The 27,175-nt window shown below is 40.2% G+C and overlaps 2 protein-coding genes across 4 annotated transcripts in view; one reads left to right on the top strand and one right to left on the bottom strand.

The window, feature by feature from the left end:
• The window catches only part of fgf18b (fibroblast growth factor 18b), a 9,480-nt gene extending 414 nt beyond the window's left edge, over positions 1 to 9,066 (top strand). Inside the window, exons 2-6 of one of the 3 annotated variants that reach the window (XM_053475936.1) lie at positions 3,093 to 3,286; positions 4,442 to 4,481; positions 4,575 to 4,752; positions 5,434 to 5,540; positions 6,070 to 9,066. In XM_053475936.1, coding sequence (XP_053331911.1) covers positions 3,255 to 3,286; positions 4,442 to 4,481; positions 4,575 to 4,752; positions 5,434 to 5,540; positions 6,070 to 6,357 — 645 coding nt within the window. In that variant the 5' untranslated portion in view covers positions 3,093 to 3,254 and the 3' untranslated portion in view covers positions 6,358 to 9,066. Of the gene's footprint in view, positions 1 to 2,987; positions 3,287 to 4,441; positions 4,482 to 4,574; positions 4,753 to 5,433; positions 5,541 to 6,069 lie in introns of those variants that run through there. The other 2 variants (XM_053475937.1, XM_053475935.1) reach the window with 2 other exon arrangements.
• Positions 9,067 to 12,612: 3,546 nt separating this feature from the next.
• Positions 12,613 to 26,467, bottom strand: fbxw11b (F-box and WD repeat domain containing 11b). Its single transcript, XM_053476049.1, has 13 exons — positions 26,322 to 26,467; positions 22,168 to 22,230; positions 21,380 to 21,599; positions 20,817 to 21,003; positions 20,218 to 20,308; positions 19,003 to 19,140; positions 17,888 to 18,006; positions 17,541 to 17,790; positions 16,524 to 16,642; positions 16,197 to 16,307; positions 14,024 to 14,102; positions 13,654 to 13,818; positions 12,613 to 13,553 (listed from the first exon to the last, which is right to left on the bottom strand). The coding sequence occupies exons 1-12, from the start codon at positions 26,355 to 26,357 to the stop codon at positions 13,657 to 13,659; spliced, it is 1,575 nt and encodes a 524-aa protein (XP_053332024.1). The 5' UTR covers positions 26,358 to 26,467; the 3' UTR covers positions 12,613 to 13,553; positions 13,654 to 13,656.
• Between the last annotated feature and the right edge of the window lie 708 nt (positions 26,468 to 27,175).

Below are 27,175 nucleotides of genomic sequence, written 5' to 3' on the forward strand. Positions count from 1 at the left end.
GAGAAGGAGTGCTGTCATTTCTTTCTTTCTTTCTTTCTTTCTTTCTTTTTTATTTTCTTTCTGAAGTAGGCCAATTCCATTATTCCTCTTTTGTTAGAGTAAAAATTTCTTTCTTTCTTTCTTTCTTTCTTTCTTTCTTTCTTTCTTCCTTTCTTTCTTCCTTTCCTTCTTTCAATTTCTCTCGAACTATCTCAGCTCTCATGGTGTCTAACAGTGTTTCACAACTCCGTGTCTCACTGATTTCGCAATGTGCCCAACAGTTCTCACAGTGTTTCACAACGACCCGTGTATTTCTCATAGCTCTTTTGGTGTCAGATAACATGTAACAGTGTCTCACATTGTCTCACAGCTCTCACAATGTCTAGTTGTTCTCAAATCTCTCATGATTTCTCACTTCTTTCTCAGCTTTTCACAGTAGACCACAGCTCTTTGTGTCCCTGAGTGTCACATCTCTCACAGTGTCCCATGGCTTACTCTGTGTCCCACCGTTCCTTCTAAGTGTCTTACAGTGTCCACAGCTCCTGCAGTGTCTCACATTCTCCCTCAGTGTCTCAGTATTGTATTGCTTTCACAGGGCTTAACAACTTGCTTAGTGTTCCAGTGGTTTCCTACAGCTTTTTCTGGGTCTCACATTGTCTCACAGTTCTCTTATAGTCACAGCTCTCTTAATGGTTCGCAGCTGTCTCAATGTCTCACAAATTCTCAGTGTGTCACAATAGACCACAGCTCCCTGTGTGTCTATGTGTCTCACTGCTCTCTCAGTGTCCTGAAGCTCTCATAATTTCTCACACGTTCTTTCAGTGTCTTACATTTTCCTACAGCACTCTCAGTGTCTCACGTTGCTCTACAGGTCTCTCAGAGTCTCATGTTGCCCTTAAGCTCTCTCACTGTCTCATGTTGTCCTACAGCACTCTCAGTGTCTCACGTTGTCCCACAGCTCCCTCAGTGTCTCATGTTGTCCTAAAGCTCTCTCAGTGTCTCACGTTGTCCCACAGCTCTCTCAGTGTCTCATGTTGTCCTAAAGCTCTCTCAGTGTCTCACGTTGTCCTAAAGATCTCTGTGTCTCACGTTGTCCTAAAGCTCTCTCAGTGTCTCACGTTGTCCTACAGCTCTCTTAGTGTCTCACGTTGTCCCACAGCTTACACAGCTTTCTCCTCCCCTTGATATATCTTTTCAAAACACCTTGTCTTTAAAGCATTACGTTTGTGCCGAGCAGGAATGTTATGACTTGGTAACTGTGCAGTTATCTGGAGTCTGCTTCTCTGAAATGCCTCAGAGATTAGAGAGCAAGTTTTATGCTAAATCCTATAGAACGTTTACGCTGCAGTGAGGTCTAGGGGACGATCGACAAGACAACACGACCAGTGCGGAAATGTGGCATGGAGCATTTAGGCCTTTCAGTGCTGGCAAGTGAAATAGAGCTCCATTAATGTGCACTTCTCTCTCTCTCTCTCTCTCTCTCCCCCCTTCTCTTTGACACACACACACACACACTACTCTGGATGTGGGGTACAAGGGAAGGTTACACTGCCTGTCTGCGGTTCTGCAGAATTCAGAGAAGGCCGAAAGACAGAATTGCCAAAGTCCCAGACAAATGTTCATTTTGGAATTGCTCTTTGCTTACATACCTCCCTCACACTCTCTTTCCTATTTTGCCATTATTTTAATAGAGTTTCACCTTTCTCACTCCCTTACTGCAAAAAACTGCTTTCAAGATGTGTTTAAAAAGAGAAGGAAAGTAACTCATACAGATAATCAGACTTAATCTCTGTCTCTGTTAGCCTTAATCTCATGCACAAAAACACTTTCCTAATAGGGTTTCTCAGAGTTTACTACACTTCTTTCTTTCTTTCTTTCTTTCTTTCTTTCTTTCTTTCTTTCTTTGTAAGCCATGAATCAACTAATTTTTCTTTCACACACACACTTCATTCAAACATGCACAACTGTACAGCTTTGGCACAGCAGCTCAGTTACAGATCAAAGGAAGAAAAATAAAACAAATAAAAATTCAGACATGACACATTACGACTGAAATGTGCTTTTTCTTTTATTCTTTTTTTTTTCAGGAGAGGGAGTGTCGTCATTTCTTTCAACCTCATTCTTTCTTTCTTTCATTCTTTCTTTTATTCCTTCTTTTTATGATACATTGTCTTTCTTTCTTTTTTACTTTTTTTGGATAAAACACAGGGTGTCTCAGTGTGTTTTTATTTAATTGTTCTTTATTTATTTATTTATTTCTCATATTTATTTATTTCTTCTGACTAAGCAGCTTCTTGATTTTTTTCTTCCTGCTGTTCTTTCTTTGTTTATCATTTAAAACATGTATTGTCCAAATATTTCTTTCTTTCTTTCCTTCTTTTTTGTTTCTTTTTTTTTTTTTTCATTTTTAGGACACAGAATGTCTAGCTTTTTTGTTTCTTCTTTTTTGTTTTCCTTCCTTAATTTCATTTTTCTTACTTCATTAATTAAAGACATAAAAACTCTACATATTTAATTCTTTTTTCCTTTTTTCTCTTTTTCTTTCTTTCTTTCTTTTTTTCTTTCTTTTTTCTTTCTTTCTCTCTTTCAATAATTTTTGTGTAAAACACAGAGTCTTAAAGTATGCTTCATCTTTTTCTTTTTTGTTTCTTTTTTCCCTTCATTTTTAGAACACATGGTGTCTATCTTTTTATTGACATGTATTTTGTTTTTAATCCTTACTTTCTTTCTTTCTTCCTCCCTTTTTAAATTTTTTAAAAATCTTTCTTTCTTTTATTTTTTTCTGTGTAAAACACGTGTCTTAATATATTTTTACTTTCTTATGACATTTTTTTTATCTCTTTCTTTTCCTTCTTTCTTTCTGTCTGTCTTTAAACAGACTAACTCTCAGAGAACATGATGTTTAGTCTCCTCCTCTGTTACATTTGGTTTTCCTGGTAGACTTCTGTACATTGTTGGAGCTGCACTCTGCTCCGATGATGATGATGATGATGACGGTGTTCCCGGTATACCGTATCGCCCCTGTCAGGGCACGCGCCCCGCCCCTCGTGCCTCACCCAGCCGTGCGCGCGCGCCCCGCCCCGCCCCTAATCCCCCCTTCCACTTCCATCCAGTGCAGGTTGTCAGGTCGCATCTCCCGCGCTGCTCCGCGCAGATCCGAGCCCGCGGCGTGTTTTCGGGTCTCCGTGTCATGAAGACGGCGGCGCTCTGCACCGGATCGATGCGCCTCGAGGCTCCGTTTCTGGAAACGATCAGCTTTTGGAGCGACCGCGGCGATGCGCTCCGTCCCCCCTCCAGTCCTCCTCGGGTAGGTTCAGCTTCTCACTCAGCATGTGGAACTGTGTGTTCATGCTCTCAACCGGGGGGGAAGAGGTGCGGGATCTGATCTCATCTGATCTGGAGCGTGGGAATGTGGCAGGTGGGTGGCACGGGCTGGCACAGGGGCGAAACGCATTGGCTCTCCGCATGCTATTGGGGAACTTTTTTTTTTTTTTATGAATGAAAAATCATTAGAGTTTTGTGAACATGTCTAAAAAACTTTGGTTGGACGAGAAAGGAGCGAGTGTGCCAGCTTAGGGTTTGGAAAATCTCCCTGGTTTTGCGCGCTCAAGGTTGGAGGCTTTGGGTAGAACTACATGTGTTTCACATTCACATCGAACATTAAGAGCCAGCAGTTCCTAATATCCTAATACACCCAATTAGTCTGCGTGTGTGTGTGTGTGTGTGTGTGTGTTTAATGTACTCATATAACAGCTGAGATCATGGACCAAACACATGCATTTCTGGAAAAAACAAAAATTCTAAGAAACTGATAATGTGTGAAAAGGGTTCTCTCATAAACGTGAAACTAATCTGCCAGAAATATTGCCTGAAAAAAAAGGTAATGTTTTTTGAAGTATTTTTAAGCTTGCTTTTTTTTTTGAGTGAATTTAGCCTTTTTTTTTTTTTACTGGAATAATAAGGTAATGGCATGTGGGACTGACTTAATATCTTAATATTCCAGATGTCTAGCTGAAATTAGAAATTACATTTCTAGTACATATCTAGTTCTAAAAACATTAAAATGTAAATATAATTTTGCCGGAATTAATCCTTGTGACAATCCCCGTGATTTGATGCGTAGCGTAGAGCTTTCAACAGGGTCAGGGGTGGCTAGATTGTTAAAGCATTGGACTGTGGTTCAGGGGATCCCAGGATCAAACCCCAGCACCATCAACCTGCCCCTATTGGGCCCCTGAGTGAGGCCCTCAACGCTCAGATGTACAGTGAGATAAAAATATAAGTCGCTCTGGATAAGGGTGTCTGCTGATTGTTGCAATAAAACATTAGATCATTCATGTTCATCATCATGAAAGTCGATGTAAGTCTAGATAATTGGTCAGCAGGTTTGTTTAGGAAATAACCTTAACCTCAGTTAAAAGTTTAATATCTGATCTGTTTGTGTTTCCATCTCTTTCTTCAGATGTGTTCAGATTGCATTGTTGCTGTGTAGCTTTCTGCAGGTAAAATTGGAAACACACACACACACACACACTCACTCATACACAAAGTGTACTGATATGTCATGGGTTGAGATATGAATCGGGATTTTCTAGGTGCTAGCGGTGGAGAATGTCGATTTCGGAGAGCACATCGAGACTCAGACAGGCGCGAGAGACCGTCTGAGCAGAAAGCATCACCGTGTGTACCAGCTGTACAGCAGGACCAGCGGAAAACACGTGCAGGTGCTGGGAAGGAAAATCGTCGCCAATGGAGAAGATGGGGATAAATATTGTAAGAGTGTTTGCGTTATGATACGTGCACAAGTCGATGGAATAATATAAACATGGTCAGGTGCTGCTCATAAACCGGGGAAAGATGGAGTGAATTTTTGGAAAAGACATGGGGTTGATAACGAGGAGCAGTCGAGGATGTCAGTGCCCTTCATCGAACCGCTTATGGATTTCCTTTTGCCCTGTTTTGTCTTACCTGCTCTAAACGCAAGGGCAAAGCCTGTCATACAAACCAGAGGGGGAAATGTAGGTGGGGGGGTGGGGGGTTGTGGGGGGGGGTTGATCTTAACTGACCTTGATGTCATCCAAGGACAATGCGTGCAATCAAATGCATCTAGAGCGCAGTTTAAACTCAGCAGAAAAGCTCGAAGAGGATTAAAGTCTTATCAGTCAGCCGAATCGAACGAAAGCAGAGAGAGAATGGAGGCAGTATTGGCCAGTGAGGATTGAACTTGTCAAGATGGCAGGACACCCTTTTTTAATGTTGATTAGCTGAGAAGATTAATGCCTGCTGCGATAAATAGTTGAAGATAGGGAGTTGCCCGTGTTTTGGCCTAGAACAAGAAAAATTCTTTGGCAATATTTTCTCTGGCTGAACTTGCAAAAAAAAAAAAAAGGCAATTCGAGCACATCCTTGGCCTGTCTATATTCCTGTCTGTCTGTATGTTTGTCTCTTCATAAGCCCAGCTCGTGGTGGAGGCCGACACCTTCGGGAGTCAGGTGCGAATTCGGGGCAAAGAGACCAACTTCTACTTGTGCATGAACCGCAGGGGGAAACTGGTGGGCAGGGTGAGTTCATTAAGATGATACAACACACAACAATCGTGAGGTCTAGACTGTAATGGGTCAGAACCTAATGCAGGTTTATGTACATTAATTCTCTCACTTGAGTATGTTGTCGTTTCTATAGTTACCGCTCATTCACAGGGAATTGTACGGCAGGTGACCCTCATAAACATGTAAAAAAATCATACATCATCTCTGAAATGTTGAAAATTTCTGTAAGAAAGATGTTTATTTAACATTTATGCCAGGAGCCACCCGTCATGAAGTTTTCTCAAATCTTCACCATGAGGTTTTTATGACAGTTTATAGCTGCTGTAGTGTAAGTGAGAAGAGGAACTTGGATAATCAGCAACTTTAAATGTAAATAAAATGTAATAAAACGTAATAAAACTTGTGCAGCACACTCTGCCATTACTGATTATTTTCCTATAACAACATGACTTACGTTTCAGACCAGCTGCATTAAGGTATTGGGATCAAATTCTTTTCCCCGGATAAAATATAAATGTATTCCATCTTGTTTTCTTTACAGAAAGCCAACAGTGCAAACGCTGAGTGTGTTTTCATTGAGATGGTTCTGGAGAATAACTACACCGCCTGGATGTCGGCACGTTATACCGGCTGGTACATCGGCTTCACCAAAAAGGGCCGACCTCGCAAGGGGTCGCAGACCCTCCCGAACCAGCAAGAAGTGCACTTCATGAAGCGCTTTCCGCTCGGCGAGCAGCCGAACCTGCAGCACAGCAGCTTCACCACCGTCAGCAAGAGGAACAGGAGGACGCAGGAGACCAGCGCTAGTCCTGACACACGCATGTCGTAACACATGTTCAAAACGTTACTCACTTCTACAAAGGATGCTGACTTGGAGAACGCTTGGACAGGAGTCAGACGGGCTGAACGGGCCAGGTGTAGGTCACTTCGCTTCCAGATGGAGGTCAAATGCAAATGCTGCGTAATCAAAGATGGCTGGGCGTGCATCCAGGAAATGAACTCGGAGACTCCTGACTCGTGACAAGGGCACATACCGCACCGCAAGCTGAAAGAACAGCGTCTCCGGCATCCGCTGCTGTTAGTGAGTCTACACAGACAGTGAGGTTCATGAACATAGAAACTCTGTGGAGGGATTGCGACATCAGTGTACATTATTCTAATTACATAACCCTAGAGGTTAAAATAATCCTGCTTGAAATGGTAATCAATAGGACAAATGCATAGGCATGAGAAATAAAACGAGTGGCCAGATGTAGCTCATATAGGGAATTATAGAACAAAGCCTGATAGAAAAATCATGTTTCAAGAGCAGCATGTAGGAATGAGCTCTTATGGACATCCTGGAGTATACACGCTTATGTCTAGCACCTTATGGCAAGGGTTCTCTGGGTTTCTGCTCGGAGCATAATCCGATCACTATTCAATTGTGTTGAAATGTGTATGATGATATTTGGCCTATTTATTGCAGGAAGATGTGAAGTGTTTTATTTGCTAACAAAAAGCATTTGGTTGAACTTAACCGTTTTCGAATAATGACGAAAACTCGAATATAAACCGAGTTACTCATGAGGGGTTTCCAGAACTGTAACAAGAACCCTGGGGATAACCCTCAGAAACCCCTAGGATTGTCTAGAACTTACTTTGAGAACCTCACTTTAAGGATTCTTCTAAGGGAACTTTTAAATGGTCCAAGACAAACCCAACGACACAAGGTTTCCCTTCATGAAAAGCTTCTAAATACAATCTAGAGAACCCTTGGAGATCCTTTGGAGTGCGCTTAGTATTGTACGTTAGATTATGGTACAAAAATGAGTATGCTTAAACCACGCCAGGTGGAAAATCATGTAGCAAATTCACTTACGAAGTTTGGCTGTATTCCATTAATCATTTATTGACTTTGTTGGTCTATAAGTCAATGTTGAAATGACATTCAGAAGTTTTAGTCTCATGATGTGTTGCTAAAGTGATGGACATGGAGCTAATGAGACTTAGCCATGACTTGACTTGAGTCTCAGTGTGGACTTGAAATGACGAGACTCAACGTTCGACTCTCCAACTTGCCTGTTGTTAGTAATCAGAGCTTTATTCACATATAATCAGCTGCTTAGGGGGCCCTGAGCCACCAGGGGGCCCTCTTAAAAAGTTATATGGGTTTTTTTTTCCAAATATCTTTTGGTAAAAAATAAAAGACAGCGGTTCAGGCTTTGGCAGGGGGCGTCCTTGCGGTCTACAACCAGAGAGGTATTATTATTTTGTGCCCAAAGGTTCCAAAACATCTCTGTTAGTAATTGTTCCTTCGGCATTAAATAACACCAGTCCAAGTACGCTCCCACAGCTGACTGCAATTCGTTAAAAAAAAAAAAAACAAGAGTTCTACTGAGCAAAATAAAATCATCAGAGGTGGCAACGTACCCCCGCTGCCGCAACATTTGGGATTTGACATTTACATGTAGTCGTTTGCCAGATGCTCTTCTCCGAAACAAGTTACAAAACAACAACGAAAGCACAGCATTACTCAAGGATTAGAGACAAATGCTGGGCTGTAGAGTGTCAGAGCAGTTCCTCTGAAGGTAGTGACAAAAGGGGGCGGGGGGGGGAGGGCAATTCTAAATCTGTAATTAAAAATCCAAATTAGAAGCAATGAGACAACCAGGTCAACAAAAGTGCAGAAAAAATGTATCCCAGATATAAAGCAGCTTATAACCGTGAGGATAAGATTTAAGCTTAGTCTCGACCTGGGCTTGTTCTCCAAACCTCAGAATCATCAACCCCCAAACTACCCACTTTTTGTTGTTGTTGTTGTTCTCAGCTCATGTAACCTAAACCAAGCAAGAAAAAGAAAACGCTTTGTCCTATATTAGAGGGATTATATTGGGAAACTTTGCCCATTTTTTAAGTCATGTGACCCTGACAGTATGGAAATGTTGACAGTTTCCATTGGCCAGAGTTGGCTGGTTACGGTCGGACCCAGAACTGCAGTGTGGTACCTAAGACGAACTCAATCTACACTAACAGTCACTAGTATTTCATGGATTTCTTTTTTTAATTCACCTCGTTAAATAAGCGCAATGGCACAAGGGTGGACGATGATATGTTACACTAGAAATCAGTGAGATTTTATTAGCGATGTTGACATTTCCCACGGATATCTAAGGATAAATGTATCATGATGTTATAGAGAAATTATTAATGATGGGGTGATGTGGTGATAAAGCAGACTTTCAGTGGGCAGTAGAAACAGAATTGAATCAGAGTAATATACTTTGATGTAATTAATATCGTAATAACGATATCATATCATATCATATATCATATCCTATAGTCCACCCTAGTGCAGAGTCTCTTGCGTCTTGTTTCACATATTCGAGCATGTACGAGTTAATAAAGCTGACACGGGTACCACCCTGTATCGACATGTTCAATGTACAGTATAAAAGTCAATGTACAGTTCATTGTTTTTGTGTTGTTGTTTTTTCGTCCCGTTGTTACTGGGGCTAAAACTGAAAGATGGAATATTTTGATACAGGATCCTATTAAAAAAATATTTATTTTCTTGATCTAGTAACTGTCCTATCATTTGACACTTTGTATTGAGAATTTCTCTCGTTCCAGTGATACTCCTGATGTCTTAGTGTGTATCTGCTTCCTTTCGTCTAACACAAAAACCGCTGCACCTTTCCAGCAAATTTCTTTTCTCAAAATAGGATAAAAATAGCATTTTCTCTCATTCTCGAATAAGCTATGCTGTTTGAATTTATTTTTCAAAGCACCTGGAGATAACATTAGCAATAAATCTATTTCAGATTTCCTTATCGCGGCGTACCGTCCCACCCCTAATTCAGACATTCCTGAGATTCTCTCCATCATATCAAATGCACTCATCGTATTTATCTGTTCATGATGAGGATTTCTTATCAGCATGGATTATAAACTCTGCTATGTTTTCCTTTCATCATCTTTCTAAATATAAAATGAGCAGAGATAACGCATAAAAAAGTAGACTTAAAGGACACCGTCTTTACTCTCAAATCAACAGTAATAATTTAAAAAATCTGTAAAAGAAAGTAATAGCTACCGGATGCATATTAGTTGCGTCCTTTACGAATCGTTATTGAGCCCAAACCGTTTCCTATAATCATACAGAGTGCACATCACACACAGACAGGTCTAAGCTCATCTGTATACACTTCTACATACAGAAACATACCGAAGAATTCTGGTGAATGAAGGTACAACTGACATTGACATTTACCTTCAAGCACAGTACGGTGATGAGACTCAGGAAAACATTTTCAATTCAAATTTATTTATATAGCGCTTTTAACAATGGTCATTGTCTCAAAGCCGCTTCACAAAAATGAAAGAATTTGAATGGTGCAAACATTTTAAATAAAAACCGTGCGTCCATGAATGACGAGCCCGGCCGAGGTGGCTTGGAGCCAATTGCAGCATGGTGTCCATGTGACCATTCAGTGAGTGGAACGCCTGATCCTTGAAAATCGCTATCACCAATTGCGGAAGAGACGCGTCTGTCTGTGTGAACTGTACACACAATCATTCACCAACACCACTTTCACATTACAGGAACTGGGCTGAAAATTAGTGGCTCATCCCCCTTACAGGACCAAACCTCGCTCCAAGTCATTTGGGAGACTGAAGGAGTTCCTGGGAGGCTGGTGTTTCAGACAAGGCAGTCCAATTATGGGTCCAGCGTACTGAGAAAACTTTCTACCCTGATGGTGTCCAAGCCCTAGTGAAACACTGGGGTAAGTGCATTAGTGTAGCAGGGGATTATATACAGTAGAGAACTAAAGAGCAGAAGTTTTTACTCTCAGAACGGTTGTCCGTTATTCTATACAATTAAAAGCATTGACTTGAACACCTCGTACTATTGTTGTTTTCTTTATGGATTGCTTCATTTCAAGATTTCTTTTGCTTACACATTATACACGCAGTTCTATTTATATTACAAATAAAAAAAAAAAACTTTATCACAATAGTTCCCGCACACCCTAATCAGGGCCTGAAGCCCTGACTCTCGACACCACACACACTCACATACAGTGCAGACCCACCGAGCGTCCAACACTGACTGAAAACATCCTTTAATTATCAGATTTATCATTCCCACAGCCTCCAACAGGCGATTAAAGGAAGAGTGCAGGATTTGAACTGGCAACCTCAGTGACGAAAGACACTTTCCCTACAACGCCAAGATCCTCATATTCAGCCTGATGTGGTTTTATCTAGAACACTGATGCGCTACAACTTCATTCCATCCAGTTCAGGATTTGATCTGCCTTAAGCCACAGCTCACGAGCTGCTCTGGTTCCTCAGTGGATGAGGTAAAGAGGTGTGTGTGTGTGTGTGTGTGTGCGTGTCATGATCACATTTTGACTTTAAGTCAAGTTATTGATTATACATGTGTGTGAGGGAAAAAATGAGGATAAACATTTAGAAATAATCCACAGTCCCCTGAGAGAGGTGTTGGCTCAGTGGTGCTGACGTGGTGATGTGAAGGAACACAGCAGTGGAACTTTTGCCCATGGAACAATTTTTTTATTATTTTGGACACGTAGTTTTTCTACTAAATTCTAGAAGACTAGAGATCACCTTGTATGAAAACACAGATTCCTTAGGATGGAGTCATGTCGAATTTCATCACACTGTTCATGAGTCAGTCCACGAGAGTCCTGAGTCCCTAACGTATTCAGTGACGTGGCGTTGCTGCCGATTGTGTTTTGTCTGAGAAATAGGAAAAGCATCGAGTTTTTTCCTAAACAAATAGAAGCATAGATAAACCATAGACTTTAGCACCGTTAAAATCGTTAAGTGTTTCAACAACACCTTGAACAGGCTTATAACACAAACTAAGCATTATTCTGATTAAACAAATTACCGGTTTGTTGAAAGAAATCAAATGCAGGAGGAGGATTTAATTTTACTTTATATGCTTCCTTTTCAGTGAGTATTTAAACTCATGCAAAGTTAAATACTTTGCATGGCTTTGCATAAAGCCTTTTTCCTTTTTCTTTAAAGCAACTAAAGAGGCACAATAGAAGTGTGCGTTGTTAAATACTTTCTCAATTAATGAGTTTATTATTTTTTGTTTTTTTACATTACAAGAATAGTTTAAAACCTCAGGTTGGATTGCGCACAAGCTTTACCAACACCTCAGGCCTCGCCTTTGTATCGATTATTTTCATAAACAGAGATCAAGATGAACCTGTGCAATATATATTGCAAATCAGTACAACTCACCTTACAGTCCGGTCCCGCATTCATTTACGATTAAAGAATCTTAAAAGTGAAAAAAAAAATACTGACTGTAGCTTTAATGGAGGAAGAAAAAAAAAAAAGATCAGACAAGTTTTTGTACAGGTATACAAAAACAGATTTCAGACTAAAAAAAAAAAATTCTTAAAAGTGTGTGTGTAAGGGTCAGTTTTCACACTGCATTCCTGTCATATCGGGCAGCATCGTTCTGTCTGCAGTCTTGATTTTGATCCTTTCTTTGAAACACAGATTCTCTCTCTCTCAGACAGACACCTCACAATCTTACACTGTTCAACACAACACACATTCAGGTCCGGTCAAAGGGACAGGTGGTGACGAAGTGAGGACCAAATGAGCGAAATTCTTCATGGTACATAATCGTGAGCGTAAACACACAAAAAAAAGTGTTTAAAAACAGGTGACTCTCCCCCCCCCCACCTCCCCCTCCAGTCCAATTACAGTGTAGCCGAAGCCTAACCTCGTTTTCTGGAAACGTTAAAAATAAAACGTTTAATAGAGTGGGTTTAAATGTCATAAATACTAATAAAAAAAATAAAATAAAAAAGTTTCTCTCATTCTGATTTCTATTAAAAAAAAGAAGAAGAAGAGTGTTGAATATTGGAGCAGGAACATAAAAAGAATGTGTCTAGATATAAAATAAATTTCAAGCCCTAGTGGAAGAGTTGGGGATTGCAATTCAAACTGATTTCACTTAAAACGTACTTTACCAAAACTTCTATACGCATCACTCTCACACATGCAAACAGACCCTCACTCATACACACACAAAAACTGCAAACACTGCCTGTTAGTTAACACTCCTTCACAGTCAAGTACTTTATTCTTATTAATAATAATGCTTTTTTTTCCTTTAAAAAATCTTTTCAATATACAACACCATTTTAGACAAGACATTTCTGTTTACAACTAAACTGCGATCACTTAGGGGTCATTCGGAACCTAGACAAGCAGACAGCGAAAGGGATCAAGACAGAAAGAGGGAGAGCGAGAAAGAGAGAGAGAGCGCTAGAGAGAGCGAGAAAGAGAGAGAGAGAGCTAGAGCTAGCAAAGAACGTGAAAGGGAACGGAGCGACAGACTGGAGAGGAATCTGAAAAGAAGGAAACTACAGGTATTAGTACATCACCACAAAAAAAGGCGAAACAAAGTTGATCTCCCAAGTTAAAAAAGGGGGGAAAAATAAAAAATAGGAAAAAAATATACAATAACAAATAAAGACAGAAACAGGGCTGACCGTCTTCAACAGTCCCATTGTTCATTCATGCAAACACAGTCCTCATGGAAGGAAGAGTCACTTCCACGTTTTGCTTTTTTTTTTTCCACCAAAAGAATGAGAAATAAAAATATCAACAGATAAATAGTCCTTGGGCCCGGAGGCAGGGCTAGGGCTGGATGTCAGGCTGGATGAGCTCGCCCTCGGCAGCGTCCCTCTCTCTCTCCATCATCCTCCTACACAGCGGAGAGGGAGCTTGGGGCGCGTTTGTGCGTGTGTGTATTTGTGTGTGTCTGAGAAAGAGTGAGACAGAGAGAGAGAAATAGAGTGTGCATGTGTGTCGTCAAGAGGGGATCAGAATGTAACGAAAAAAGAAGGGAGAAGAGTAAGAGAGAGAGGGGAGGACAGGGGTGGTGCTCCTCGACCTCTTATCCTGGCACACTTAACCACAGAGACTCGGTCATCAGGACAGTCCCTGCGCACACACTCACACACTCTGCACGCTTCCAGGGCCACCCTGTTTAAAAACACACAGACACACACACGTAAGTGTAATGCAGTAGAACAGAAGACTATATTCATCTCCATTAGTATCAGAAATCTGAGGGTTCGTTCACCTGCTATCTGGATATGTACGTATACGTGCGCGACGGCGACCGCCCTTCCATTTGTCCGTTAGTCGACACGTTCAAGAAATCCCAGATGAGAATGGTGTCGTCATGGGAACTACTGATGATCTGGAACTCGTCAAACTGCAGCCGGAACACGCGGCCCGAGTGCTCCTTCAAACACGCAAACACACACTTACTTTACCCATCTTAGTTCAAGTAACTGTCTCTTTTCGACATTTTCATGAGTTGTTCATCACTCAGTAGATGAGGACATAGACAGGTCAGGGGTGAGATGAAAAAATAAATACATAAAAAAAAAAAAAAAAACAGGACGAGTCTACGAGTGTATGATTGTGTGTGTCCTAAGGTGACTCACCACCAGTGTTCGTAGACACAGAGTGCTAGCTGGCGCTCGAGGATCCAAGGCAGCCTGCAGGTCCCATACTTTAATTTTTCTGCATTAAAAAAAAAATTGATCTTGTAATAAGACTTGTTTATATGTCCTTGCTTGCGCAACACTCAGTCATTTCATTTCCATGGCAACACAAGACAATAACAAGTCAGCAACTTGGCCTACAGGTGGGCCTGGATCTCTTTAAAACGATATTTTTTAAACGAAATATATTCAAAGTTCAATATTGTCTTGATGTAATGTATATTAGATTGAGACTACTTTTAACAATTGTCTTGAAGACAATTTCATATTCATGCTAAATACAATATATATCTCACGCGTCAAAAAGTATAACCAGATGAACCGTATGCACGTATTCCCCTATATACCTCATCAATCTGCCCAGTCACGCGTCAGACCTTCACGCCTGCAGCTCCGACCCTAATGGCGCTAAGCTCCCTCACGCTCTATTCTCGCTGCGTTTCGCCTTAAATCATATTTGTCTCAATATCGCTGCCAGCTGTTGCCCGTTTGTCTCTTGTAATATGTTAACAGTTTACCTGAGCTTCACCACAGGCATGTCAAATGCGTCTTGAGCAATTTGACGCCGAATAAACTCGAACTCGACTTGAACACGCGGCTTAAATCACATCCAGGTCTTCGGTGATGTCTCGCAGATGTGCCGATGCGCTTCACGAAAACCGCGCGAGTCACCGTCACGTGTAAACCGGAGCTGGGAGTCAGAGCCAGACTGTCGATTCGGACGCCGTCTGATTCGTCTCAAGCGGATGCATTTCTTACAGGTTTTGACGCATTGAGAGTATTCAATAAATGTTAAAGCGCCGCGGAACTTGTGCTATTGAGGGTTTAAATGTCTTGTTTTTTTTTTCCTGCCAACGCATCGTTCCACACTTCAGGCCAGTAGGTGGCGGTGACGATCACCATATGATCAAAAGAAGAAACAAAACACTCACAAAAGAAGCATCTTGCAAGAACTTTGATGGAACTTGCAAGGCCAGATATGTTCAAGAAAGTCATCTATTTTAGAATGTTTAGTGTTTGCAAGTTTACTTAATTTTTTTTTTTTTTTTAATCTGAATCAATTTTGAATTTGAAAAAAAAGTAATGATTTAATTGCGTAACTCATTTAAATCCCACAGCTCTGGAATAAACAAATGACAACTCAGAGGTGCTAAACGATTCAACTTTTTTTGACGCAGCAGTCTTAAAGAATAGGACTCGTGACTTTCCACAAAGCTTTTTAATAACATTCAAACGTGATGCAGTTTATTAAATACTGATTATTTGTGCCGTTCTTACAAAAACGCTGCTTAAGGATGAAATTAACGTGCCTGAGAAAGTTCACATGAATTTCTGCACTTTTGTTGGAAATTAATTGTTGGCCATTCACGATCACCCAAAAGATTAATACATTAACACTTATTTATTATTTAGATACAAGAAACCTCCTGAAAAGCCAATGGAGCAAAGATTGCTGGAAGACCGTCAAAAAAAAAAAAGACACCAGACATGGCCTTGAATGTCCCCAGACCCCAATATGATTAACAGGGATGGGACTCACCAGGGACAGACCGATATGATATCATGATACCTGGTTGTTGATTCGATCCGTATTTCGAGTATTTTATAATCATCCCGATTAAATATACAGGTAGCCCCCGACTTATGAACGATTTCCACTCCAGGAGCACATTCATAAGTCGGATCTGTTCGTATGTCCGACAAAGTGAGTCTCATATACGCCTATGGCGCGAATATACAACGTAAACCCTACCAATCCAATTTTTTTTTAAATAATCTCGACTGGTTAAGCACCCATGTGATGCCCTGGAAAAACAAGTCCGATTCATAAAGGCCCCGCCCCTTAACCCACAACACATAAAGGATCCGCTGGCAATGCCCTGGTGCCAGAAACATCTCCAGACGCCCTGCTGGATCAGGAGCGACCCTGATGGCACATGAGGAACCTAGACAACACCTTGCTTAATGTTTTGCACCATAATGTTAGCCCTGGTCCTCACTTTTTTTTAAATTTATTTTTTTATCTTTTTATAGATTCCCAACTCACCTTCTTTTTAAATAATTTTAATGATGTTAAAATTAAAGTGAAATTTGTTCCCTGGACAATTCTTACCCGTCGTAGGCGCCACTGACGATCCTCTTGTTGTCGAAGCGGATGCAGCGCACCAGCTCCTCATGTCCTTCCAAAACCCGCAAACAGGCACCACACTCGATATCCCATAGCCTGAGGACAAAACCGGAGAGATGGACGAATATTAAATTCTCTCCTGGGCAAGCACAGCCAGTGCTTTTCAACAGGACGTGATTGCATTACGCACAGAGAGACGGACAGCCAGATTGAGCACTGAACACTGAACATAAGCCATTTATTAAATGATAAACACATTTTCCATCACACACACACACACACACACACACACATACACACACACACACATACCTGATGGTGTTGTCCGAGGAACCGCTGACCACGAGCCGGTCTCTGTACTGAAGGCAGGCGATTCCTCGCTTGTGCCCGTTCAGGGTGCGTACAAACTCACACGTACTCGTGCTCCAAACCTGCAGAGACAGCAAGTCGACCTTTGACCCCTTGCATCAATGATCCACTCTTAAAACAGTGACGAGACTCAGTCTTGTACACTTGTGCCATGCTGGATCATGTGAAACATGAGCGTGCGTGTGTGTGCGCGAGCACGCACGCACACACACACACACACACTCCTGGACGGCCCTGCCTCATTATTTGCGGAATGTTTTCAGAGGATGGAAGCGCTGTGTTTTTTTTTCCCCTATGCAGGACGGTTTGGCGAGATTCCCAGGGCCGTGTGTTCCTGGAATCCCGACTGGCTGAAAAATCCAGAGTCTGGGAGACACGAGGGCAGGAGACGGGAAGCGATTCCAGCCGAGGTGAACCGATACACCGCAGTCTGGCAGAACTGAACTCTCGAGAGTCTCCGTGGACTCGGGATCATAAATTCAGCTGATGTACAGCGCCCTCTGCTGGAGGTGAAGCATAGGACTACAAAATAAATAAACTTCTGCTGTTTGTGGTATTGATCGACAGCACAATTTATAGGTTTAAAATTTATTTGACCAGAGTTATTCTACTTAACGTGACAGTGATGAGACAAGTTTTAATTTCTCAAGTAATAAAGAAATGGCTTTGGCACTGCGATTTGATTTTAAATGTTGAATCTTTTTTTTGGGGGGGGGAAACAGGATTTATTGTTTCTTTCCATCACTCTTCAATGTTTGTCTAGTAAAGTGGGCGTGGCCTCCATCGGCATTAGAAAGGAAGGTGTGGCATCTCTGCCTGCCATTGCCTAAAAACATGTGCGTGGCCTCTATATAATTTTTTCTTTTTCTTGCACATTACTGAAACAAATGACATTTCATAATGACGCGCCAGTACAAAAGAGCTGCTCAAGTCTCAGGTTAAGATGCCCATGTCGCTCACCTTTATGGTGCGGTCCCCAGAGGCAGAGACGATGTACTTGTCATCGAAGTCGACCACGTTGACGGCGGCCCTGTGACCCACGAGCACGCGGCGCAGGCTGATATCAGTAGGCGAGGCCATGTCCCACACGGCGATGGAGCGGTCCTTGGAGCAGGTCACCATCAGACCGTTACAGAAGCGCAGGTGCAGCACGGCCTCGTTGTGGTGGATCAGAGTGTTCAGCACCTCGCCCGAGTTCACGTCCCACACCCTGGGAGGGGTTAAAATGAGGGGGTAAATCTTGTGCTAGGCAGGTCAAGCATTAAAGAGAGCAACAGACAGAGAGGAGATGAAGAAGGAAAACAAACCTGACGGTGGAGTCTGAGGAGCCGGTGACGATGACGCGCTCGTCGTACTGCAGACACAGAACTGACCCTGTGTGTCCGGTTAGAATCTTCAAACACTCCAAAGACTGCTTGTCCCAAATCTGAACACACACGCGCGTACAGATTAACTACAATATTCAGGTAGTACAGGTTCACACGTGCACCAACTCCACACCACACACTGTGTTTAAATCTAAAGATCAATACTCCCAACATCTAGCACTAGCTCGCTTACGAAAATAAATAATAATAATAACTTTGAACTTTTCCACATTGTGTCACGTTACAACAACAAACGTAAACGCTTTGGGATTTCACACGATAGACCAGCACAAAATGGCACAAACACCCTGCTTAAAAGTTACACCCCTTCTAACTCCACAGTCGTTCCTGATGTTTATTTCTCTCTACACCGTAAAACAATACTGAAGGCGTTTATAATTCAAAACATGATAAGAGATGTATATCTGCTATTTCTGCTCAGTAAAGCTTCAAAACGGCTCTAATCTGAGACTGGTGACTCTAAACGAACTTCTCCTTTGCAGCAGAGCTTACTTTTGGTCTTGTTTTCCTGGGAAGGTCTTCATGAGAGACAGTTTCATCATGGAGCTTGATGGGTTTCACAAACACATTCGACACAATAACGTTCTCATGAGAACTGTTCCAGAATAACTGACCCTAACGTCTTGAAATAACAAATGACTGTTGTTGCATAATTACCTAATGTGTTATTTTATAGTTTTGAAATCCCCAGTATTGTTGTAGAATGTAGAAAATAAATAAATAATAAAAAAAAGAAATCTGATCCCAGGTGATCACAAACTTTTGAGCAGGAGTGTAATTGTGAAGTGGATGGAAAATAATACATTTTTTTTTTCTTTTACAAATAAATATCTTAAAAGATGTGGCGTACATTTCGATTTGTCCCCCATCAGTCACATAACACCATCCCCCCACCCCCCAAAAAATAGATTTACGTATGTGGTTGTAACATGACAAAAAAACGTGGAAAAAAATTTTCAAAGTGCATGAAAACTTTTGCACAAACTGTGCCCCGACACCAGTCGGCCCCGAGACGAGCCGATCATGTCACGTGCCTTGATGGAGTTGTCTCGGAGGCCGCTGATGATCTTGTCGTCGTCATACTGGAGGCAGTAGACGCCTTTACTGTTCTCAGACCTGCACTGGATCCTCTGAAGGTTGTGCCGTCCACAGCGCCAGTTTGCCTCAATGGTCTGGGAACAGGAAAGAAGATTGTCACAGGTTATTAACGCAATTATTAGATTTAATGGTTTTATAATGGCGTGTTTCTGGAAGTTCAAACCAAATCCCTCATATTTCCCCTCATTAGCTTTTTGTTAAAATGAACTGTTTTTCCATGCTTAAGGCTGATTTTTACTTCTGCACTAAAAAACACACACACCCACATGTCGTGACACAAAAAAAAAGAAAAAAAAGGCAAAATGGATAAACACAGCTCAGGACGTGATGACTATTTATTTCTGTTTTTACCCACTGCGCTTTCTAATGGATTCAATTAGGCTCTAATACACAGTGAACAAATAAACAAATTAGTCATTTTTAAACATTTTCAGTTTTTAATAATATTTGCCTGATGAAAAACGCAATTAGGTTGAACAAGAAAAGCGATGTGTTATTAGAAATCCAACTAATAATAGGAGTCATAAAAGGAAAAGAAAATAATTATAAATCAATAAAAATGAAATCAGCAGAATACTGTAACTAAAAACAAACTATAAATAAATACCATTACACTAATGCTTACTAATAAATGATAAAAAAAATATATAATACAGGATTTGAAAATAAATAAATAAATAAATTAGATCAAATTAATGTATATCACTAAACATTTACATAAATAAACCAAAATAAACAAATGAATAAATATTTAAATAAGTACACACAGGAGTAAAAGTAAATGGAAAAAATATAATTAAATAAATGAATAGAATTGCGATAATTATTTAGCATTTAAATGTATGAATGAATAAACTATAATGCAGTTGAATAAATAATTTTTAATTAAACAAAAATAAATTAATTTAAAGTTTCTACAAGCTTAAATGATTCTACAAGTACATTATTTAATAGTTTAAAAGATTAACCAGCTAAATTATATATATATATATAAAATTATAAAACATATTTATTAATTAATAAGAACTAACAGATGTAATTTTGTTTCTTGCGTATCATGGCGGTATGATAAGTGGTCGTGTCCACCTCAAATCCTCTCTCATGCGCGCGCATGCCATTAAAGCGAGGACGCGTCCTCGTCTCACACTCACCTCAATGTCCTGAATGATTTTGGGGTACAGAGATCGGTAGTAAGAGTTCGGCGGGACTTCTGTAGTGCGGTTCTTGAATAGGTACTTCTCCCTGCAAGACAGAAACACATGCGCGGTTTCAGTAAACCGTCCTCTGAGGAGAGACAAAAGACGCCAACACCCCACGTCAGCGCGCTAGCATTTCGAGTGAAACCGTGGCCGAAAGTGAAAAACCACATCAGAGGGAAGCACTTCGGTGGAAATAAACAAACAACAAGCTGCAGATCAGAAGGCAGACGCAGCGTTCTCAGAAAAAAAAACGCCTCCAGAAATGCGTAAGATTTATTAGAATTTTTTTTTTTAATGAGCAGGATGGAAGATGATAAATTTATCTAAATTTATGATATTTTTAGTGTAGCCTTGATGTATTTAGCTAAATTGCTGCAACTTTTCGCTCTTCATTTCCCTAAACACACTAATGTACGTTGAACTCTACGCATGCAACAGTTAAAGATTCCTCACACAATCCATTACCTCCTTCTTTACCCTAATTTGAACTGAACCTGTAGATCTGTAAATGTGTTGAGTGAATGAGGACAAGTGTCAGCGTGACGTCTCACCACTGGTGTCTCTCGGACAGGCCTTTCCAGAGCGGGTCGGTCCGCACCATGCGCTCGATCAGCTTCTTCCACAGCATGCCCTCTGAAATGACGCGCTGCCACTCCTTACACACCAGCTCGGCCGAACACAGCGAGCGAGCATCCAGGAACGACAGGATGTTCTCCGCTATGTGGTCCAGACCCTGAGCTAAATCACACACACACAGCAGTCACAATCACAAGTATACACACAATCGTCCACGAGTAACGTCCTGGACGTAACACGCGTGTGAAACTCTTGTGTACTAACACTACCCGGTCTCCCTGTTACAGTCAGGTTCGGAGATGGAAAATAAATAAATAAAACAATAAACAAACAAAAATCACAAAAAAAAAAAAGCATGAAGAGAGTTTCGATGTTAGTCACTCTCTGTAACAGCAAAAAGATAAGTTAAATTCAAACCCGAGACAGACCTAAAACCTACACATCTGTAAACACCTGGTCAAAAATCTAACCAGAGTGACATCTGTATACAAGGTCCATCACATGCCCATGTATGTATGTGTGGGTGTGTGTTGTATACCTGGCAGCGCTGTGATGAAGTCCCTCTGCAGCATGGGTTTGAGGTAGGAGTTGATGTGGCCGTGCTGATAGTGACACATGCGTGATATCAGATGCTCCACAAACTCCACCTGGTCGGCCTCAGACCACTGGTCAAACAGCTGGATGCACACGTCCTTCTCTTTCTCGTAGTTGCCCTCCGATGGCCGCTTTCTCGAGCCTGACAAGGGGCCGTTGGTGATCTTAAGGAGGAGAGGGGGGGAAATTAATGACAAAAAACAGGGATGCGTGTTATTTCGCTGGTTTGATGTGACTCTTGGTTACATCACCCATTCAAGCTATTTCTCCAACCTGCGTTATTCGTTAGCTGTTTGCACCGTGCAGGTAATCAAGCTACGTGATACCTGGTCACATGTTCTGGTTGTCAGGTGATTAAAAAGCCATGACAATTCCTAAAGTAATGTTAGTTGCTACGTGATTTCTCTTTACGCCTGCTATTAGCATGTGAAGGTGATAACAGAAACGATCTTATGTCAGAGACATTAAACTCATCACTTCAACAGACGATTGAAAAAATCAGCATTAGATTATGTATTTTATTAAAATTTCTAATAGTTGGCAAAACGATGTAGGGTTTAAAAGGAATAAAGCACTTCAGGAATAGATGATATAAAAAAAAATCTACCTCAGGCCATCAATAGTTACACAACGTTTGTATTTTTTTATAAGATATAAATGAATTACACAATACAATAGAGAGACAATATGAATGGATTAATAATGAGATAAGCTTCATGATCTCAGTCTCACCTTAAATACTGTTGTGGTCTTTGGAGAAATCTCTCCAGTATGAGATTCCATAACTGAGGTGTTCTGTAAGGGGGGAAGAAAAAAAAAAAGAAATGATTTTTCTTTCAAATTTTCCAATTAAATCAGTCGTCATTGAATCCTGGTTTCGGACTCGTCAGGTTTATGTTAATGCACTTGTGTATGCTAAGATGTTTGCAGAGAGGTACGTTTCACGTTGACTAACCTTAGACATCTTTACGGAAAGGTTTTTTTAACATTTCTGGACACTTGAATCAGTTCGAAGATGAAACCGTAAGTTCAAAGAAGTATCTCGGTTTTTCTGGGCGGAGCTTACAGCCATACACGGGCCAGTCATTTCAGCGTTACATTCAGTCATATAGGAACCAAATTTGTAGTTTTCATTCACCTCCAGCCAGAACAATGACTCAAAGCGAAGATCTGTCCTTTGAATATTTGTTTATTTCACCATCGACTTTTCAACTTTACCCTCTTTTGTCGTTCAACCGTGCTGTTTAAAGAAAACGATGCAGCAGTGCTTTATTCTATTTATTATTTCAATATTTTTATACACATTCCTGTGTAGTTTCAATTTCAATTCTGTTATATACTGGGACTTATCTCCAGCTTATTTATTTATTTTTTCAGCAACTTCTATATCTTTTGATGGATATTTTCATTTGCTCTGCAATTTTTCTACCTTTAAGTCATTGTCAGTTATATAAGCATTTTACTGCATATCATATTGGGTATGTGATAATGTTAATCTCACATTTAATGTAAAAGAAAAAAATTTTTTTTAGGTTGGTTATGCAAAACCCACAAAGATGAACTTGTGTTGTGTTTGATAGGTACGTCTTGCTTTGCCCTCATGCCACTATTTTAAAAAGTAAAAACAATTCAAGAGAGAAGGTATTGGGTAAGAAAGGTAGGTGTAGAGGGTGAAGCCTACATCTACTCACACACACGGGAAAGCAAAAGGGTGATCGACTCTGTGCCACACATTCGGCCACAGGAAAGTTCAATTACACACAATTCCTGTTTTTTTGTTTGCACTCCAAGACAGCAGCTGAAAAAGCACAACGCTGACCAAAACATTTCCAGTATTTTCCTTTCTGCATGCATCAGTCATTTCAAATTTCCATTGAGTCATGTAGCAACAAACTTGCTGGGTTTTTTTTTTCATTCACCTCAAGCCACAACAATGACTAAAAGTGATGATCTGTCCTTTTGATATTCATTCATTTCGCCACCACCATCTCTTTTGTTGTTCAAGCGACCTGTTAAAGAGGACAACGCAGCATTGCTTCATTCTTTTAGTCACTACGTCACTGAGATCGTCTTCTCTCACATCACTAACTAGACCCAACCAGAGCTGAACCAAAACGGGTCTTCGCTATAACTTGTTCAGGCTTCGTTTCCACTCCAGTGCATTCTGGGACTTTGATTGCAGAGTGTGCCTCATGTTCTTATTTTAAGGAGCTGACATGCCAGCGCAGCATACACAACCTGACAGAAATAACCAAAACGCAAAGATGTACCTACAGTAAATGCATCACTGATATTGGAATAGAAAGACTTATTATTAAAGGCCTGGCTGCACCAATGCAAGCGACACTCCACAATAATCCTGAAACCCTAGTAGGACGTCTCAAACTGTTAACGTTTTTAACACTAAAGGCTAAACGATCACCACACCACCAAGCAGCACCTTACACCTGTTCAACCCTCGTCTAATCTAATCTAATCTCACACTAACAGAGTCATCCTCGCACGCTGCAATTCAGAAACTAAACTCCTACACATACAGAAGCACATCCTCGGTTCTGCCCGCCGAAGCGAAACCTAACGACGGCTACTCCGGTGCATTCCGCTGTAGCCATGGCAACAGGAAGCAAAGCCCGGCGACGGGAAAGATGCTCCGCATTGTAACACGCCGCCATTGCAGCACGGACAACGTGGCAGGAAAGAGCATCAGATGAGGGGAAAGAAAACATCCTGGGTTTATAAAGACACGGACGAGGACACAGAGGGAAATTTATAGATATGGATCTCAACATGACCAAGACAGATATTCATTATTACTCAGAAGTGATTTATGATTCATTAAAAGTCTGAAAGCTGGTGTTTGATAATTCCTGTTTGATTTAGATGACACACATGTGGTTTTGGGGAGGAATAAATTAATTAATAAGAAAACAAAACAGAACAGATGTGAGCAAGCGAGTCCAGGAAGTGGTTTGTGTTTACTGACTTTCACACTTCTTCAGGTAAATGATGCTGAACTAATCAATCAAGCCGAGAACTCGTTTCAGATCATAACCTCATTAACCACTTAGTAACAAAGATTTAGAAGTTTGGATTGAAACTAAATATAGCCGGATGGGACGGCTTTTAGTGGAAACGAAACGATAATTTAAGTAAAATTTTACTTAAGCAATAAAATAAACTCCTATTTTGGGGCAAGTAATTATTTAAAAAATTTATTTCTAGTACCAAATAAATAAATACATTCATTAATTAGTTAATAAATAAATCACCATCATGGGAGTGGATTTCCATGAACCAACCTACATTTAACATATTTTATCTTTAATAAATGACCATTAGTAACGCCCTTGCACACATTCATATTAATATACATTTCAGATTATAATAAATATGTTTATATTGACAGAAAATTAAAACATTATTATTCTAATACCATTAATATGAACTGTAACTATTTTACAACGATTTACAATATAAAACCATAACTAAACAACCGATAATCTTTTTATTTAAAAAAATATATAACAATTTGGTCATCATTTTGTTAGGATATCAATGTAAGAAAAAAAAGGAAAAAGGGAAAAGAATACGCTAGCTAGCAAAACTAGCAGCGCTACCGGTTTGCAGTAAACTACTTTAATGTTAGCTTAGCCAGAAATACCAAGTTACAACTCCCATAACTGTTTATTAATATGTTCATTTTGCATTAACATAAAAAAATATGTGATTAAAAATGTAATTAATAAGCGTGCTGATAGAATGATCGCGTCGACGTGCTAGCTTAGCTTTGCTACACTACGCTATGCTAAGCTAACTTCCTTCTACGCAGTTAGCAGGATATGCTAATACCCAAGCTAGTGAACACAAGCAAAGGATGGGGGATTCATTTATAACTTTGGATGTAAATTGTGATTCACAGCGTTATTAAAAACAGTACATTAGACCTATATCAATTCACTGTGTCCAAAAGGAGGGTTTAAATGCAAGTATTTAATGGCGCAGTGAAATTTAGGCTAGCTTAGATAGCTAGCCGAGGCAATCGGAAAAGCAAAGGTTGTATCCCAAAAAGCTCCGTGCTACCTTTGATCGCGCGCTCTGTTCACGATTAAATCAAGGGTTTCTCCCTATGTAGCTCACTAGATTACAAAGATTTATGCATTTGAGATACAACCTTTATCTTTCACTCACGACGAACGTCGATGCAGTTTTTTCCTCCTCTCTCCTCCCCCGTAGCTTTACATATGTACATTCTTAAATTAATCTATATACCGTATTTTAGAGATTTCAATTGGATTAAAAAAACAAGATAGACTTTTAAACAATCCGAACTAGTGTTTAAGCTCTGTAATTAAACATTAAGGGTGATTTTTAAAAAATATATCTATAGCCAGGCTGTGAACGCGCACGGCCCTGCCTAGCTAAACTGCTCTATATATAAATATAGACGAATATATACATAAACAAATAAATTAATCAATAAACAAGGAATAATTCATTTATTAAATAGACACAAACACCACTTTCTCTAACTGAACGTTATATTATTTATTGTTTAAGCTTATTTGCTAAAATGTGTAATGAACAGTTCGAACACATTAACTCTCATTATACGTATTATCTCAACCTCACATTTATATTCACTGACACTCAGAAATACTTCTATTTATCACTTTTGTTCCAAAATGAACATTTTCGCAGTGTTTAAGTGCCCTAAGGTCGGTGCTAACGCTGCTAGCCGGCCATTTGTCCCTGTTTCTCCCCGTTTGTCTGTCTAAAACTACATCCCATTCAAATACATCTTTTACTCCTATTGTTATTACGAACCTAAACATATTCGCGTTCATTTCTTGCTGTTTATTATTATAATTATTTTTCCTTTAACTCACCATGAGCTCTGTTTTGTCCTCCATGTCCGGCTCCATGTTGTTGTGCCCCCGCGCGCGCCGCCGCAAAAAAAATAAAACATCAGAAAAAAAAAAAAAAAGAATTGGAAACCCAGCCCTGCGTCGGGGGCGCGCGCGCGCGGCCAACTACGTCATACCCTGAGAGGCGAAACCGGAAAAGGAGAGGGAGGGGGGAGAGAGGGGGGAGGACGGAGAAAGAATAATAATATTTAAACATATTAAGAACCGAAGCTCTGCATTGGTCGACAGCGTTCAAAAGAGGGCGGGGTTCGAGTTGTCGTTCTCTCCTTCTGCTCTCTGATTGGCTGTTCGCCGCGGGTCTCTGAAAGAAAGAACGCGGAAGAGTTCGGTGAGGGAGCGCGTGGGCGCGCGCACGCACGCACGCGCCGAGTTTCAGGGTACACCCTCCCCCCTCTGAGTTTAAAAGCCTCTCGAGTTTAATATTAAAAATAAATAAATAATAACACTAAAGGACTGACATGAACTAAACCCAAAGACTTTATGAGCTGAAGGAAACCTGAGAGGAAGTTAGATTATAGATAAAGAATATCTCAGATAACATAACAGTATGTTAAAGAACTAAAAGAAGAATAAATAAAAACATTAAATGAGACACTAATTTTCTGTAACTTTATGCTGTACTTGTATATTTATATTTAATTCAAGAAATTAATAAATTAATTAATACATAAATAAATGTATAAATATTTATTTGTAAGCATTTCACTACATTTCCTACTGTGTATGACTGTATGTGACAAATAAAAAATTTGAATTATATATTTGAATTATATTTATTTATTTAAGCTTTCTATAGTTAGACAAAATTGCCTACA

Source organism: Clarias gariepinus, chromosome 17, assembly GCF_024256425.1.
Source record: "Clarias gariepinus isolate MV-2021 ecotype Netherlands chromosome 17, CGAR_prim_01v2, whole genome shotgun sequence".
Classification (NCBI taxonomy): Eukaryota; Metazoa; Chordata; class Actinopteri; order Siluriformes; family Clariidae; genus Clarias; species Clarias gariepinus.

Excerpts from the sequence above, each read along its gene's own strand:
- fbxw11b (XM_053476049.1), bottom strand. The coding sequence starts at position 26,357 with ATGGAGCCGGACATGGAGGACAAAACAGAGCTCATG. Across the intron at positions 19,141-20,217 it reads AAATCATTCAGGACATTGAG|ACCATTGAGGCAAACTGGCG; the intron begins GTGAGTGTGAGA and ends TCCTGTTCCCAG. Across the intron at positions 17,791-17,887 it reads TCCTCAGACTCCACCGTCAG|GGTGTGGGACGTGAACTCGG; the intron begins GTTTGTTTTCCT and ends AACCCCTCCCAG.